The sequence below is a fragment of the Rutidosis leptorrhynchoides genome, chromosome 7 (assembly GCF_046630445.1).
Source record: "Rutidosis leptorrhynchoides isolate AG116_Rl617_1_P2 chromosome 7, CSIRO_AGI_Rlap_v1, whole genome shotgun sequence".
Classification (NCBI taxonomy): Eukaryota; Viridiplantae; Streptophyta; class Magnoliopsida; order Asterales; family Asteraceae; genus Rutidosis; species Rutidosis leptorrhynchoides.
Window position 1 is genome coordinate 157,851,871 of NC_092339.1, and position 13,728 is coordinate 157,865,598.

The 13,728-nt window shown below is 30.9% G+C and overlaps 1 protein-coding gene across 1 annotated transcript; it reads right to left on the bottom strand.

Moving 5' to 3' along the window:
- Positions 1–4,846: 4,846 nt before the first annotated feature.
- On the bottom strand, positions 4,847–7,224 carry LOC139859719 (uncharacterized). Its single transcript, XM_071848497.1, has 5 exons — positions 5,726–7,224; positions 5,618–5,625; positions 5,320–5,515; positions 5,126–5,215; positions 4,847–5,078 (listed from the first exon to the last, which is right to left on the bottom strand). Exons 1-5 carry the CDS (start codon positions 7,222–7,224, stop codon positions 4,847–4,849), a joined length of 2,025 nt encoding a protein of 674 aa, XP_071704598.1.
- Between the last annotated feature and the right edge of the window lie 6,504 nt (positions 7,225–13,728).

Genomic DNA, 13,728 nt, shown 5'->3' on the forward strand with positions numbered 1-13,728 from the left:
ATTTTTTTCAACTTCATTGGTTCCCAAATGGTAGTGAGGCATAACCAATTTAGATGATATATGTGTACTTGAGAGGTTTATTTTACAAGAAGATATATGATATATATGATGGGAAAATACAATCGAAGAGAGAGAAATAGGTTGCTTTTACAAGAAGATTTTTGGTGATACAAGTTTCCTATATTACCCTAAAATTGCTATTAGGTCAATATACCATTTAAGGGTAAGATAGACAATTTATATCCTATAATAATAACTATACAAAAAATAAATCAAAACTAAACAAAAAGGTGGGACCTACAAGTCCATCACAACACACAGTCTATTAATTACCTTACTAATGTTACAGATAAAGTAAGTTACAAGTTACAAGTTACAACCATTGTGTACTATGGTATTTTTTTATGTGTTGGATATAGAAATTACAACACAAATAAATTAAGTACAAGTTACACTCGTACAACACTAACCATTCTCTATATTTGAAATTTGAGATTATATATGTATCATAAGAAACATAAATTCCGTCATCATCTATAAAAACTATAGTTTTGGGATATTTTTGATAAATATAAAAGAACTAAATGACACACACTCATTTGCTTAAATACCATCATTAGTCATAACAATATTTTTCATAAGTACTACGAGTATATATTGTCGGATGATAGGCCCCTTTGAATTATGAGCCTTGTTCTAGCACACATGTTGAACACTCACAAATCTACCCCTGATCATGATCAATTTGATTTTTATCTGTAGCAGCAACTAAAGTATCATCGTCAACAATTGTAAAGACCCGTCCTAATCCATCCGGACGAAGTCCATATCGATTAATAACGATTCACAACAGTTGATTACATCGCGAGGTACTAGACCTCTATATGATACATTTTACAAACATTGCATTCGATTTTAAAAGACAATCTTTCTTTACAACGAAAGTTGACGACATGCATACCATTTCATAATATATCCAACTATAATTGACTTAATAATAATCTTGATGAACTCGACGACTCGAATGCAACGTCTTTGGAAATATGCCGTGAATGACTCCAAGTAATATTTCAAAAATGAGCAAATGCACAGCGGAAGATTTCTTTCGTACCTGAGAATAAACATGCTTTCAAGTGTCAACCAAAAGGTTGGTGAGTTCATAAGTTTATCATAAAACAATAAAATTCATCATTTTGATAGACCACAAGATTTAAATCCTGCATGGTACAAATGGGCCTGAATCCTATACCCACCTGTAATGTACATGCGATATCTTTTAAATACAGTACACCTTTCTCGTGTACGAAATCATCTTTCATAAATCTTAGTAACCGTACACATATCTCGTGCACAAAAATTACATACACATAACCTGTGTATAAAATCATTCTCTCGATACATAACATTCACTTTAATTGGTGGCAATTATCATGTCCACATAATTCAATGGTGGCAATTATCATGTCCACATAATTCACTGGTGGCAATTATCATGTCCACATAATTCAATGGTGGCAATTATCATGTCCACATAACTCAATAATAATTCGCAGAACTTCTGTCTGCATAATAATTCATTCGAGGAATGTTTTGCTTGTGTCTATCTCGTCAAACATTTATAAAAGTATTTCATGTATTCGCAGTTCAAAATATATTTCAGAAGCATTTAATAAAGCAGTTGTAAAAACAGCGCATGTATTCTCAGTCCCAAAAATGTAAAGAGTAAAAGGGAGCAAATGAACTCACGCAAAAACCAGTTTTAGTATTTGTATCCATTTCATAAAACAGTTATAAAGCAGCGCATGTATTCTCAGCCCAAAAATGTAAAGAGTAAAAGGGATCATATGAAACTCACCTAATGTATTTTGTAGTAAAAATACATATGACTATATTGAACAATGCAGGGTTGGCCTCGGATTCACGAACCTATATCATTTGTATATTTATTAAAACATATAATAAAAATCTCCTAATTTCATTTATTAATTATATAAATTTTATATGTTTGTAGTTATATAGAATTTATACTAAATTTCATTAAAAATATATATACTTTACTTATATATATTATATCTTATGTTATATTTGTTTATTTTGTATGTATTTAAAATAACTAATATCTATACATTTAGTTATATTACTATATTTATATATATCTATGATTAGTATTAAATGTTAAATTCAATAGTTTTTTTGTATGAAAGTATTTATATAAAAATGTAATATGTTTGATATATGATTATATGAAATATTATTATAATTAGTGTATATGTAATAAGTGTATTTTTATGTACAAAACATTTATTTGTTAAAAATGATAGTTTTGGTAATAATGATTTACTAATATTAATAATAACTTTATTAGTAATGATAATACTAATAATGATACTTGTATCTGTGATAATAACAATAATAATTGTAGTACTAGTAATAATTATAATGATAAAAATAATAATTTTAATGCTACTAATAATAATAATAATAATGGAAGTATTATTAATAGTTTTTGTGAAAATAATGATAGATTAAAAATAATAATACTTTTAGTAATATTTTTATAAATGTTTAATAATAACACTACAGTTAATGATGCTCATACTAATGATAATAATCAAAAATTGATAAATTAATAATAATAATAGTAACACTAGTAATTCTTATAATAATTATTTGTTATAATACCTATCATAACCACAATAACAACAATGATAATAACAATTAGTAATAACAATAGTAATAATGATAATAAACATAATAATAACTATAACTAATAATAATAATAATAGGATTAAAAATAAGAATGTATACCCCTTTGATAGCTTTTTCTAAAAAGAAATGCCCTGAATGGGACTCGAACCCGCGACCTCACGCAAACCCGCTAACACCCAACACCACTCCACCACTTCTGCTTTTTCTAAATTACAACCCAACAGCAATACATTTAACTCGACTACACTGTTTTCCCTTCTTTATAAATTCAATTTTGGCCAGAGTACTAAACGATCAGACCACCAAGCTTCTTATCAAAGATTGTGTTACTTAAAACTAATTAACATCACATATTTATTTATTAGTATTGTTAGACAACGAGAGAAAAACAAAAAAAATAAAAATTAAAAAAATTTCCAACAGCTCCCTGCTGTCACGGTGTCTTTGCAAAAAAAAAAATTTTTGATTTTTGGATTTGAGTTCGTTTTAGATAATAATTATAATATGAATTGTGTTTAAAGTAATTCATATAAACTTTCTAGATTGCTAATTATATCAGAAACATCACATAAACCTTCAATTTGATCTTAGAACAGACTTTGACTTTTTAGAACCAAAACTTTGACTTCGAAATTCGAATTCGTTTTGAGGAATTGGGCCTTGAAATTTTGCAGAAAGTTTAAGTAAAGGATTCCTAACAAGACTGCATTAATACATTTTAAAATTTATTACGAATTCGAGCTTTTTAAATTTTGAGTTCAAGAACATAAACTCAAATTTTTGATTATGAAAATAAGATTGTTTTAGATAATATTTCCTACATGAAATATGTTCTAAAGGATCCTTGGAAACTTTCTGGATCATCAATTAAGCTTAAAACATAAAGACAAGTTTGAATTTTACCATAAACGATTTGGTTGACTTTTGTCTTCATAACTTTGACTCGTAAAATGGTGATGAATATGATGAATTGAAATCTATAAAGTTGTAGATAGTTTAAGTAGATTATTCCTAACCTTTCTGCGTTTTTAGATTTTGAAGAACGATTCGACATCGAGCTTTTGATAAATGAAGGTACGTACAAAAAAAAATTAAAATAAAAAAAAATAAATAAGCTGTTTCTTTGCTTTCTGATAAATCTCTCAAGTGTTGGACTGATTAAATGGTTGTTCTTTAACTCCAGTTAATTGACAAAATTAAATCACGAGCAAGAAACAATCCAAAGCAGAAAACGACCCACAACCAATTTTGGACTCTACTTGGCAATTATCTGTATTTTATTTTATTTATATATATATTTATATATCTATAATTATGTATATATATATCTGTATTTTGTAATGTATAGGTACTTATATTTAATCTGCAAACTGATTTTCATATACCTGTATACATATCCGAAGTTGTGTATTTATATGGTTTTATTTATTTATTTTTCTGTATACGTAATCTATATATATATATATATATATATATATATATATATATATATATATATATATATATATATATATATATATATATATATATATATATATATATATATATATATATATATTTCTATTTATAATTTAAGATTCGTGAATCGTCGAAAATAGTCACAGGGTAATTTAATATATGAAAGCAGTTCAAAATTTTGAGACTCAACATTACAGATCTTGCTTATCGTGTCGAATCCATATTAAGATTAAGTTTAAATTTTGTCGGAAATTCCCGGGTCGTCACAACAATGGCCCCATCCAAGTTGAGGACCCATCGGTGTGTCACTCTGCAAATGTGTTTGTACATCATCGATACAAATTTGTTCATCCATGTCAAAATTATCTCTAGGTGTTGTCTTGATCACAACTTTCCAATCTTTACGAACATGATCTGGAACATAGAATACTTGTTGTGCTTGCGAAGCTAGGATATAAGGCTCTTTAGTTTGCTTCAGACCTCGAAAATCGAGTGTCGTAAACCCATTCTCATCAACTTTTATCCTGGAACCACTTGATATCCAATCACAATGGAACAAGACAACTTTCTTCTCATCACCGTACTGCAACTCGATTATATCTTTTAAAACACCGTAGTAAGTGACATCTCCCATAATAGGATCATTATCTTTAGCACTCGAGAAGCTACTTGTTAGAGCCTAAAGTATGACTCTGCTATTTTGTGTTGTCCCATTCTTCTCTACATCTTTAATGTGAAATCGGAAACCATTTATGATATATCCCTTATATTTCTTTACAACCTCACTTGGACCGTTTTCCAATGTCTCTATATCACTTGTGATTCTGTTATCCCGACTAGTCATGTCCTCATCAACCTGATTTGAGGCAATTTGTTTATACAGTAATAAGTTTGGCTCAGTTATATCATCACTACATTATCCTAATAAAACTAGCAAAAATAACTTAAGTAATCAGACAGCCACTCCTTAAACTCCTGACTATGTAAATGTTGAATGTCACACTTACGTTTTTTCAGATTTTGATGACTAAGAATATTCAGATGCTCTCTGCAATCAAAGTAACAAAAAGAGAATAATGTACATTATCGTCAAAATTACACAATGTCATATAAAAAAATAATCTCATAACATAGTAAATTTAAATAACTTACGTTCGTAAGAAATCTATTTCACTACAATTGAATAGCACATGTGAGTGTGCAATAGCCAAAGTGTCATAGCCAAGTTTTACTACGTTTGTTGCACCAATTGGTCGACCAGGCATACAAAATATTGGTAAGACAGTATCATCACAACCATCATCATGATTTCGGCTAGTCTTATTATGTATGGTCTCGACATCACTGGCTAAATACAGAGAACAAAATGACAAACACTCTTCCGCTAAATATCCTTCTGCAATTGAACCCTCGGGTTTACTCTTGTTTCGCACTTAAGATTTTAATGTACCTAAATACCTAAGTGGTCAAAAAAAGTTTATATCAGATTCAAAAAAAAAGTTGTATTCAAACGAGTATAATTTACTATAGCATAAATGGTCAACTCTCGATTGGATACATCCAACGGTAATGAACAGGTCCCCCTAATCTGGCCTCTGAAGCTAGATGAACCGATAGATGAATCATGACGTCAAAAAATGATGGTGGAAAAATCCTTTCTAAATCACAAAGTATTTTTTCAATATCTTTTTCCATGTTAAATAAATCATTAGGATTAAGAACTTTTGAGCATAATTGTCTGTAGTACCGACATAACGTCATGATAACAGAACGCACATGCTTCGGTAAAATATTTCTTATTGCCACGGGAAACAACTGCTGCATCAGAATATGATTATTGTGACTTTTTAGGCCTAACATTTTTGGAGTAGGTTTTACCTGAATGCATCTAGAAATATTAGCAGAATAACCATCTGGCACTTTCACCTCTTTTAGCACATTACAAAAATTTTCTTTTTCTTTTTTATCCATTTCGAAACATGCAGGAGGCAAATACACTTTGCCATTTGATAAAGGTTCTGGATGAAGTTCATGTCTAATACCCATTTCTTCCAAATCACGACGTCCTTTTAAATGATCCTTGGTCTTTCCATCTATATTCATTAACGTTCCAATGAGACTGTAACATACATTCTTTTCAGTATGCATTACGTCTATATTATGACGTATTAAGTTATTTTTCCAGTATGGTAACTGAAAAAAAATACTTCTCTTCTTCCAATTATATGGTAAGGATGGGTTATGCTTCACAAGTTTTCCAAATTTTATTTCAAAACCTTTTAGCTCCGCAAGCACTTGTCCCCCTGTTAAGCTACGCGGTGGCCCTTCACGTTCTTCTGTGCCATTAAAAGAATCTTTATCCATACGGAAAGGATGCAACAATTCTAACCAGTGACGATGTGCCATGAAGATTTCTTTGTGGGAGTTTGATAACCGTGTTGATCTGGTTTCATAAGTATTAACTCCATTATCCCACAACTCTTTCAACTCATCAACTAGAGGTTGCATATAGACATCTATATTTTTACCTGGAGCAGATGGACCGAGTATAAGTAAACTTAGGAATAAAAAAGGTTTTTTCATGCACAACCATGGAGGTAGATTATATGGCATCAAAACAACAGGCCATGTAGTATGTGAAACACTCATGTTTCCAAAAGGGCTAAACCCATCACTCACCAAACCAAGCCTCACATTACGAGGTTCTTTAGCAAATTCACTATTCTCATAATCGAATGTTTTCCAGGCTGGTGAATCTGCGGGATGTCTTAATCTACCATCTTTCGTACGACTCTCTTCATGCCATCTCATCGACCCGGCCGTTTTAGGCGACATAAACAATCTTTGCAAGCGTGGTATGAATGGAAAATAACGCAACACTTTTGCTCCAACCTTCTTAGCTTTATAATCACCATCATTATCAGCTTCCGTGGTTGACTCATTTTCAGAATCATTATTAATTTGTTTATATCTTGAGGTCTGACATACGTCACTTAATTTTGTCCTTGTTTTCTTTCCAGTACAACATACAATCATCACAAGCATCAATTTTCTCATAACCTAGACCCAAATCTCTTATTATCTTCCTTAATTCGTACAATGACTTCAGTATGGCAGCATGAGGGAAGGCTTCCCTAATTGTGTCAAGTCATGTTGAATCCTTTTTCATTACATTTTCCAACACATTTTGAATGGAAGAGTCTAACAATGAATGAAAGAACAGATAACTTACAGCCGGGATATAATTCTTTATTTGCATCTTCCAATACTTTATTAAACTTTTCAGCATTTAAGTTTGGTACAGTTTGATTTTTAGTTTGTTGGATATCATATTCATCTTTATCTTCATCTTCAAACACATTGAAGACGCATTAGGCCAATGCTTGCATATCATCTTCATCAGCATCTTCAAACGTTGGTGTATCATCCGGTTCGAAATACACATTTGGAATTTTATAACCTTCGAAAAACTCGTCACATAGCAAATGTGTTTTAGCCTGGACCCGATCAACCCGTTTGTGATTACCGCAATATTTGCACGGACAATATATATGACCATCTTTTCCCTTTTTAGAGAAAATATGTTCTATAAATTTGTCAAGTCCTTTTTCGTAAGCATGGGAAGATCTACACAAGGACATCCAAGTCGAGTCCATCATATATAGACATGTATTCTACAAACACATTTAATCGGACATAAATTAACGTGGTTCAAAATCAAAGATTGTACTGTAATAATTAAGGGGTATGGACATGAAACAAAAGAAATTAACCTGGTTCAAAATCAAAGATTCAAAATTAAGGGGTATGGACAAAGCGTATGAAACAAGCTGACCCAATTTTTTGATGATTGCAACTTATATCTTTAATTACGTATTAACTAATTAATAATCGATGATTGAAATTAACTTAGATCTGCAAACACATCTTCAAAAACTGATGATGATTGCAATTGCAATTAAATACGTATGATATTATTATAAATTGTTAATAGTAATAGTAATAGCAATAATAATAATAATAATTATTATTATTATATGATGATTTTGATACATCTAATAAGATCTAATACGAGTATAAGTTTAAGATAAAGATTCAAATAATTAATAAAATATAACATAATAAACATAATGTAGGTTAAAAGTTGGGCGGTGGTGTACGGATCATCACCCTAATGGTTTAGGCCAGGTATAGGGTTATGGTACATGGTTTAATGTTTATGGTATATAGGATATATGATTTAGGGTATCGAGTTTATGATTAAGTGTTTAGGATTTAATGTGTACGTTTACGGTATATGGTATAGGGTTTAGGGTTTAGGATTTGGGGTTTAGGGTTTAGGGTTAAATGTCTATGATTTAATGTTTAGGGTTTATAAACCATAAACCCTGAACCCCAAACATTAAATCATAAACCCTAACCCTAAACCCAAACCCTAAACCAAAAACTCTAAACCCTATACCCTAAATCTTATACCATAAACACTAAACATGTACCCTAAACCCTATACCCTAATCCATAAGGGTGATGATCCGTCCAGGTATAGGGTTAGGTTACATGGTTTAATATTTATGGTATATAGGATATAGGATTTAGGGTATCGGGTTTAGGATTAAGTGTTTATGGTTTAATGTGTACGTTTACGGTATATGGTATAGGGTTTAGGGTTTAGGGTTTAGGGTTAAGTGTCTATGATTTAATGTTTAAGGTTTAGGGTTTAGGGTTTATAAACCCTGAACCCCAAACATTAAATCATAAACCCTAAACCCTAACCCTAAACCAAAAACTCTATACCCTATACCCTAAATCTTATACCATAAACATTAAACCATACCCTAAACCCTATACCCTAAACCATAAGGGTGATGATCCGTACAGGTATAGGGTTAGGGTACATGGTTTAATGTTTATGGTATATAGGATATTGGATTTAGGGTATTGGGTTTAGGATTAAGTGTTTATGATTTAATGTGTACGTTTACGGTATATGGTATAGGGTTTAAGGTTTAGGATTTAGGGTTAAGTTTCTATGATTTAATGTTTAGGGTTTAGGGTTTATAAACCCTAAACCCTGAACCCCAAACATTAATTCATAAACCCTAAACCCTAACCCTAAACCCTAACCCTGAACCAAAAACTCTAAACCCTATACCCTAAATCTTATACCATAAACACTAAACCATACCCTAAACCCTATACCCTAAACCATAAGGGTGATGATCCGTACAGGTATAGGGTTAGGGTACATTGTTTAATGTTTATGGTATATAGAATATAGGATTTAGGGTATCGGGTTTAGGATTAAGTGTTTATGATTTAATGTGTACGTTTACGGTATATGGTATAGGGTTTAGGGTTTAGGGTTTAGGGTTAAGTGTCTATGATTTAATGTTTAGGGTTTAGGGTTTAGGGTTTAAACCCTGAACCCCAAACATTAAATCATAAACCCTAAACCCTAACACTAACCCTAAACCAAAAACTCTAAACCCTATACCCTAAATCTTATACCATAAACACTAAACCATGTACTCTAAACCCTATACTCTAATCCATAAGGGTGATGATCCGTACAGGTATAGGGTTAGGGTACATGGTTTAATGTTTATGGTATATAGGATATAGGATTTAGGGTATCGGGTTTAGAATTAAGTATTTATGATTTAATGTGTACGTTTACGGTATATGGTATAGGGTTTAGGGTTTGGGGTTTAGGGTTTAGGGTTAAGTGTCTATGATTTAATGTTTAGGGTTTAGGGTTTATAAACCCTAAACCCTAAACCCTGAACCCCAAACATTAAATCATAAACCCTAACCCTAAACCCTAACCTTAAACTAAAAACTCTAAACCCTATACCCTAAATCTTATACCATAAACACTAAACCATGTACCCTAAACCCTATACCCTAAACCATAAGGGTGATGATCCGTACACCACCAACTTTTAGGCACACCACCAAAAACCAAACCCTAGACATTAAACCACAAACCCTAAACCATAAACCCTATACCAACCCTAAACCCTACCTATACCTAAAACCCCAAACCATAAACCATATACCCTGAACATTATACCATATGCATGAACCCTAAACATAAAACCCTAAACCCTAAAGCCTAAACCATGCACCTCCCAAATTTGGGTAAATTCAAATTTCACCTCAAAACCCTAAAATAATACAATGTTAAATTACAATAAACGATGTTAAATTACGATAAATTATGATATATTAAAAAAAATACATTTTATGAATAATTAAATTAATTTCGTGTACATTTATTCTATAAAGTTTATAAATTAATTACCAGTAATAGCTAGATAATAGAGAAGTTATACGGCCTCAATTAATTTTCACCAAAACTTACCCTCTCAAAAGAAACCGCCAAATATCACGGATTTCGGACCCAAATTTTGAACCTGATCGTAAATTCAAACATCACCTCCCAAATTTGGGTAAATTCAAATTTCACCTCCAAAATTTAGGAGGTGATATTTCCACACTAGCATTTGATCCATCCACTCTAAAATAATACAAACTTCCTATTTTACCCTTAAACTACTAGTAAGTCAAAGTACTATTTACATGGGTAAAATAGGTAATTTAGATTGTTTTGGTGTGGATGGATCAAAACTAGTGTGTGCGCCAAATCAAATTGGGGTTAGTTAGTTAAAAGGTTTTTGAACAACTCACTTATCTCTTTTTTCACCAATTTAAAGAACAGTTAACTAACTCTCAAAGAACACATATATCTTTTTTCACAAGATCGAACATAGGTATCTTTTTTCACAAGAACTGTGTATATTTTTTCACCAAACTATATATCCTTTTTCATGAAAATGGATTAACGATTCTGTAATTTTAATTGTTCCTAACTACTCTGTATATAAAATTGTTTATAACTCTTTTGCGTTAATTGATATAATTGCTCATTATTGTTCTTTACATTCTTGTAGATTATGGCAATTAAAGGAATCAAAATTCTTCACTTAGATCCTCTCAACAGGTTGAGGCTAATACCATGAGAAAACGCCAGTTCGTTGCACCCAATACCATCAGAAAACAAGTTAGTGTTTCTCATGTCTCCAAAGAATCATCCTCAAAATCCAAGTCTCAAAAGGGCCATGTAAGTGATAAAAGGCCGAGGTTAAGTAAAAGTAAAGTTCAACGAGTTAGCCAAGAAGAAGGTAGAGGTCTGGGCTGTCTTCAACTGTAAGATGAAGATACGGAGCTCGAGGATGATGCACAACGACAAAATGAAGAATATGATAATTACACAAGCTATGATGAAGATTTTGAAGAGCACCGTTAATAAAGTGAACTACAACAAACTGAAGTACAACAAACTGAAGTACAGCTAACTGAAGTACTACATGAACAACCTGAAGAAGGTTCACGTGTGAATGAAGAAACTGAACCAGGTTATTTTTTCTTTTTCTAATTTGGTTTGTTTATTCGATTTATATTATTTCTTGTTTAGTGTATCAGTTGTAAATCAAGTGCACATATTTTGTAGATAATCAGTCAAGAGGACCGACTCTTATGCGGCAGATTTATATGCAAAAGCCACATGTTCAACTTCTTATTACTGATAATGAACATGGCCAGCCAATTGGTGCAAACAGTAGTCAATTTACCCATTTTCTTGGTCACTTATCACGGAGTTACCAGTATTGTCCAATTTATAGACCGTAGAATAAAGTTAAACCCGAAAAGAAGGATAAGTTGCTGAAGTTCTTAAGGGTACATATTTTAAAATCTGTGTGATAATATGTTTTTTTTTGTTCTCATGCAATGACCCGTCCTAATCCATCTAGACGATTACATTACATTTGGTTACATCGCGAGGTACTTGACCTCTATATAATACATTTTACAAACATTGCATTCGTTTTTTAAAAGACAAACTTTCATTACATCGAAAGTTGACAGCCTGCATACCATTGCATAATATATCCAACTATAATTGACTTAGTAATAATCTTGATGAACTCGACGACTCGAATGCAACGTCTTTTGAAATATGTCATGAATGACTCCAAGTAATATCTCTAATATGAGCAAATGCACAGTGGAAGATTTCTGTCATACCTGAGAATAAACATGCTTTCAAGTGTCAACCAAAAGGTTGGTGAGTTCATTAGTTTATCATAATCATTCATTTTTATCATTTTAATAGACCACAAGATTTTCATTTCCATTTCTCATAAATATACGCCCCATGCATAGAGACAAAAATCATTCATATGGATTGAACACCTGGTAACCGACATTAATAAGATGCATATAAGAATATCCCCTATCATTCCGGGAAATCCTTCGGACATGATAAAAATGAATTCGAAGTACAAAAGTATCCGGTTCTTTGGATGGGGTTCGTTAGGCCCAATAGATCTATCTTTAGGATTCGCGTCAATTAGTAGATCGATTTACTAATTCTTAGGCTACCAAGCAAAAGGGGCATATTCGGCTTCGATCATTCAACCATATAATGTAGTTTCGATTACTTGTGTCTATTTCGTAAAACATTTATAAAAATTTCGCATGTATTCTCAGCCCAAAAATATAAAGGGTAAAAAGGCAAATGAAACTCACACTAATGTATTTTGTAGTAAAAATACATATGACGGCATTGAACAACTGAACAATGCAGGTTTGCCCTCGGATTCACGAACCTATATCATTTATATATATTAACACATATGATGGTAATCGAATAAATTTACATATTATTAGTGATATAGTTGTTATTTTAATGTTTCATTAATAACCTCATTAGATATATTTATTTTTATATACTTTAACTAGATAATTAATATTATTACAAAAATATTAATGTAGACATGTTTTACGTCATAAATATATTTTTATATAGTAAAATCTTTATTTGAAGAATTAATAATTAATAATACTAATAATAATAATAATGATAAAAATTAAAATACTTTTAATATTAATAATAATGATAATACTGCTAAAGATAAATAAAATGTTATATGTTTATAATAATAATAATATTTGTGATAATAATAATGTTAATGATATTAATAATAATAATAATAATAATACTTTTACTAATAATAATACTAATAATGATAATAATAATAATAATAATAATAATAATAATAATAATAATAATAATAATAATAATAATAATAATAATAATAATAATAATAATAATAATAATAATAAGTATATTAAGAGTAGCTACCTCATAAAATAGGCCTAAAAATATAATGTTTATGCCCAAGCTCGAACCTGCGACCTCTCGCGAACCCACCACGCTCCTAACCATTCCGCTACTGACCGTTCTTTTCTATTCTAAATACGATTTTTATTTTATGTAACTCATTTTCTGTTTTAATATTATAATCATCATTATCTTAATCACTATCCTAATCATGTACGATATCATCATCATACATAATCATACGTCATTCGATTAACCCCTTTATCATCATCATCCGAATCATCATAACTATCATTCGTTCATCATCATCTTCGACTATCATTACAATCATATTCGTGATCATCATCACGATTAACATCATCAACTTCATACAA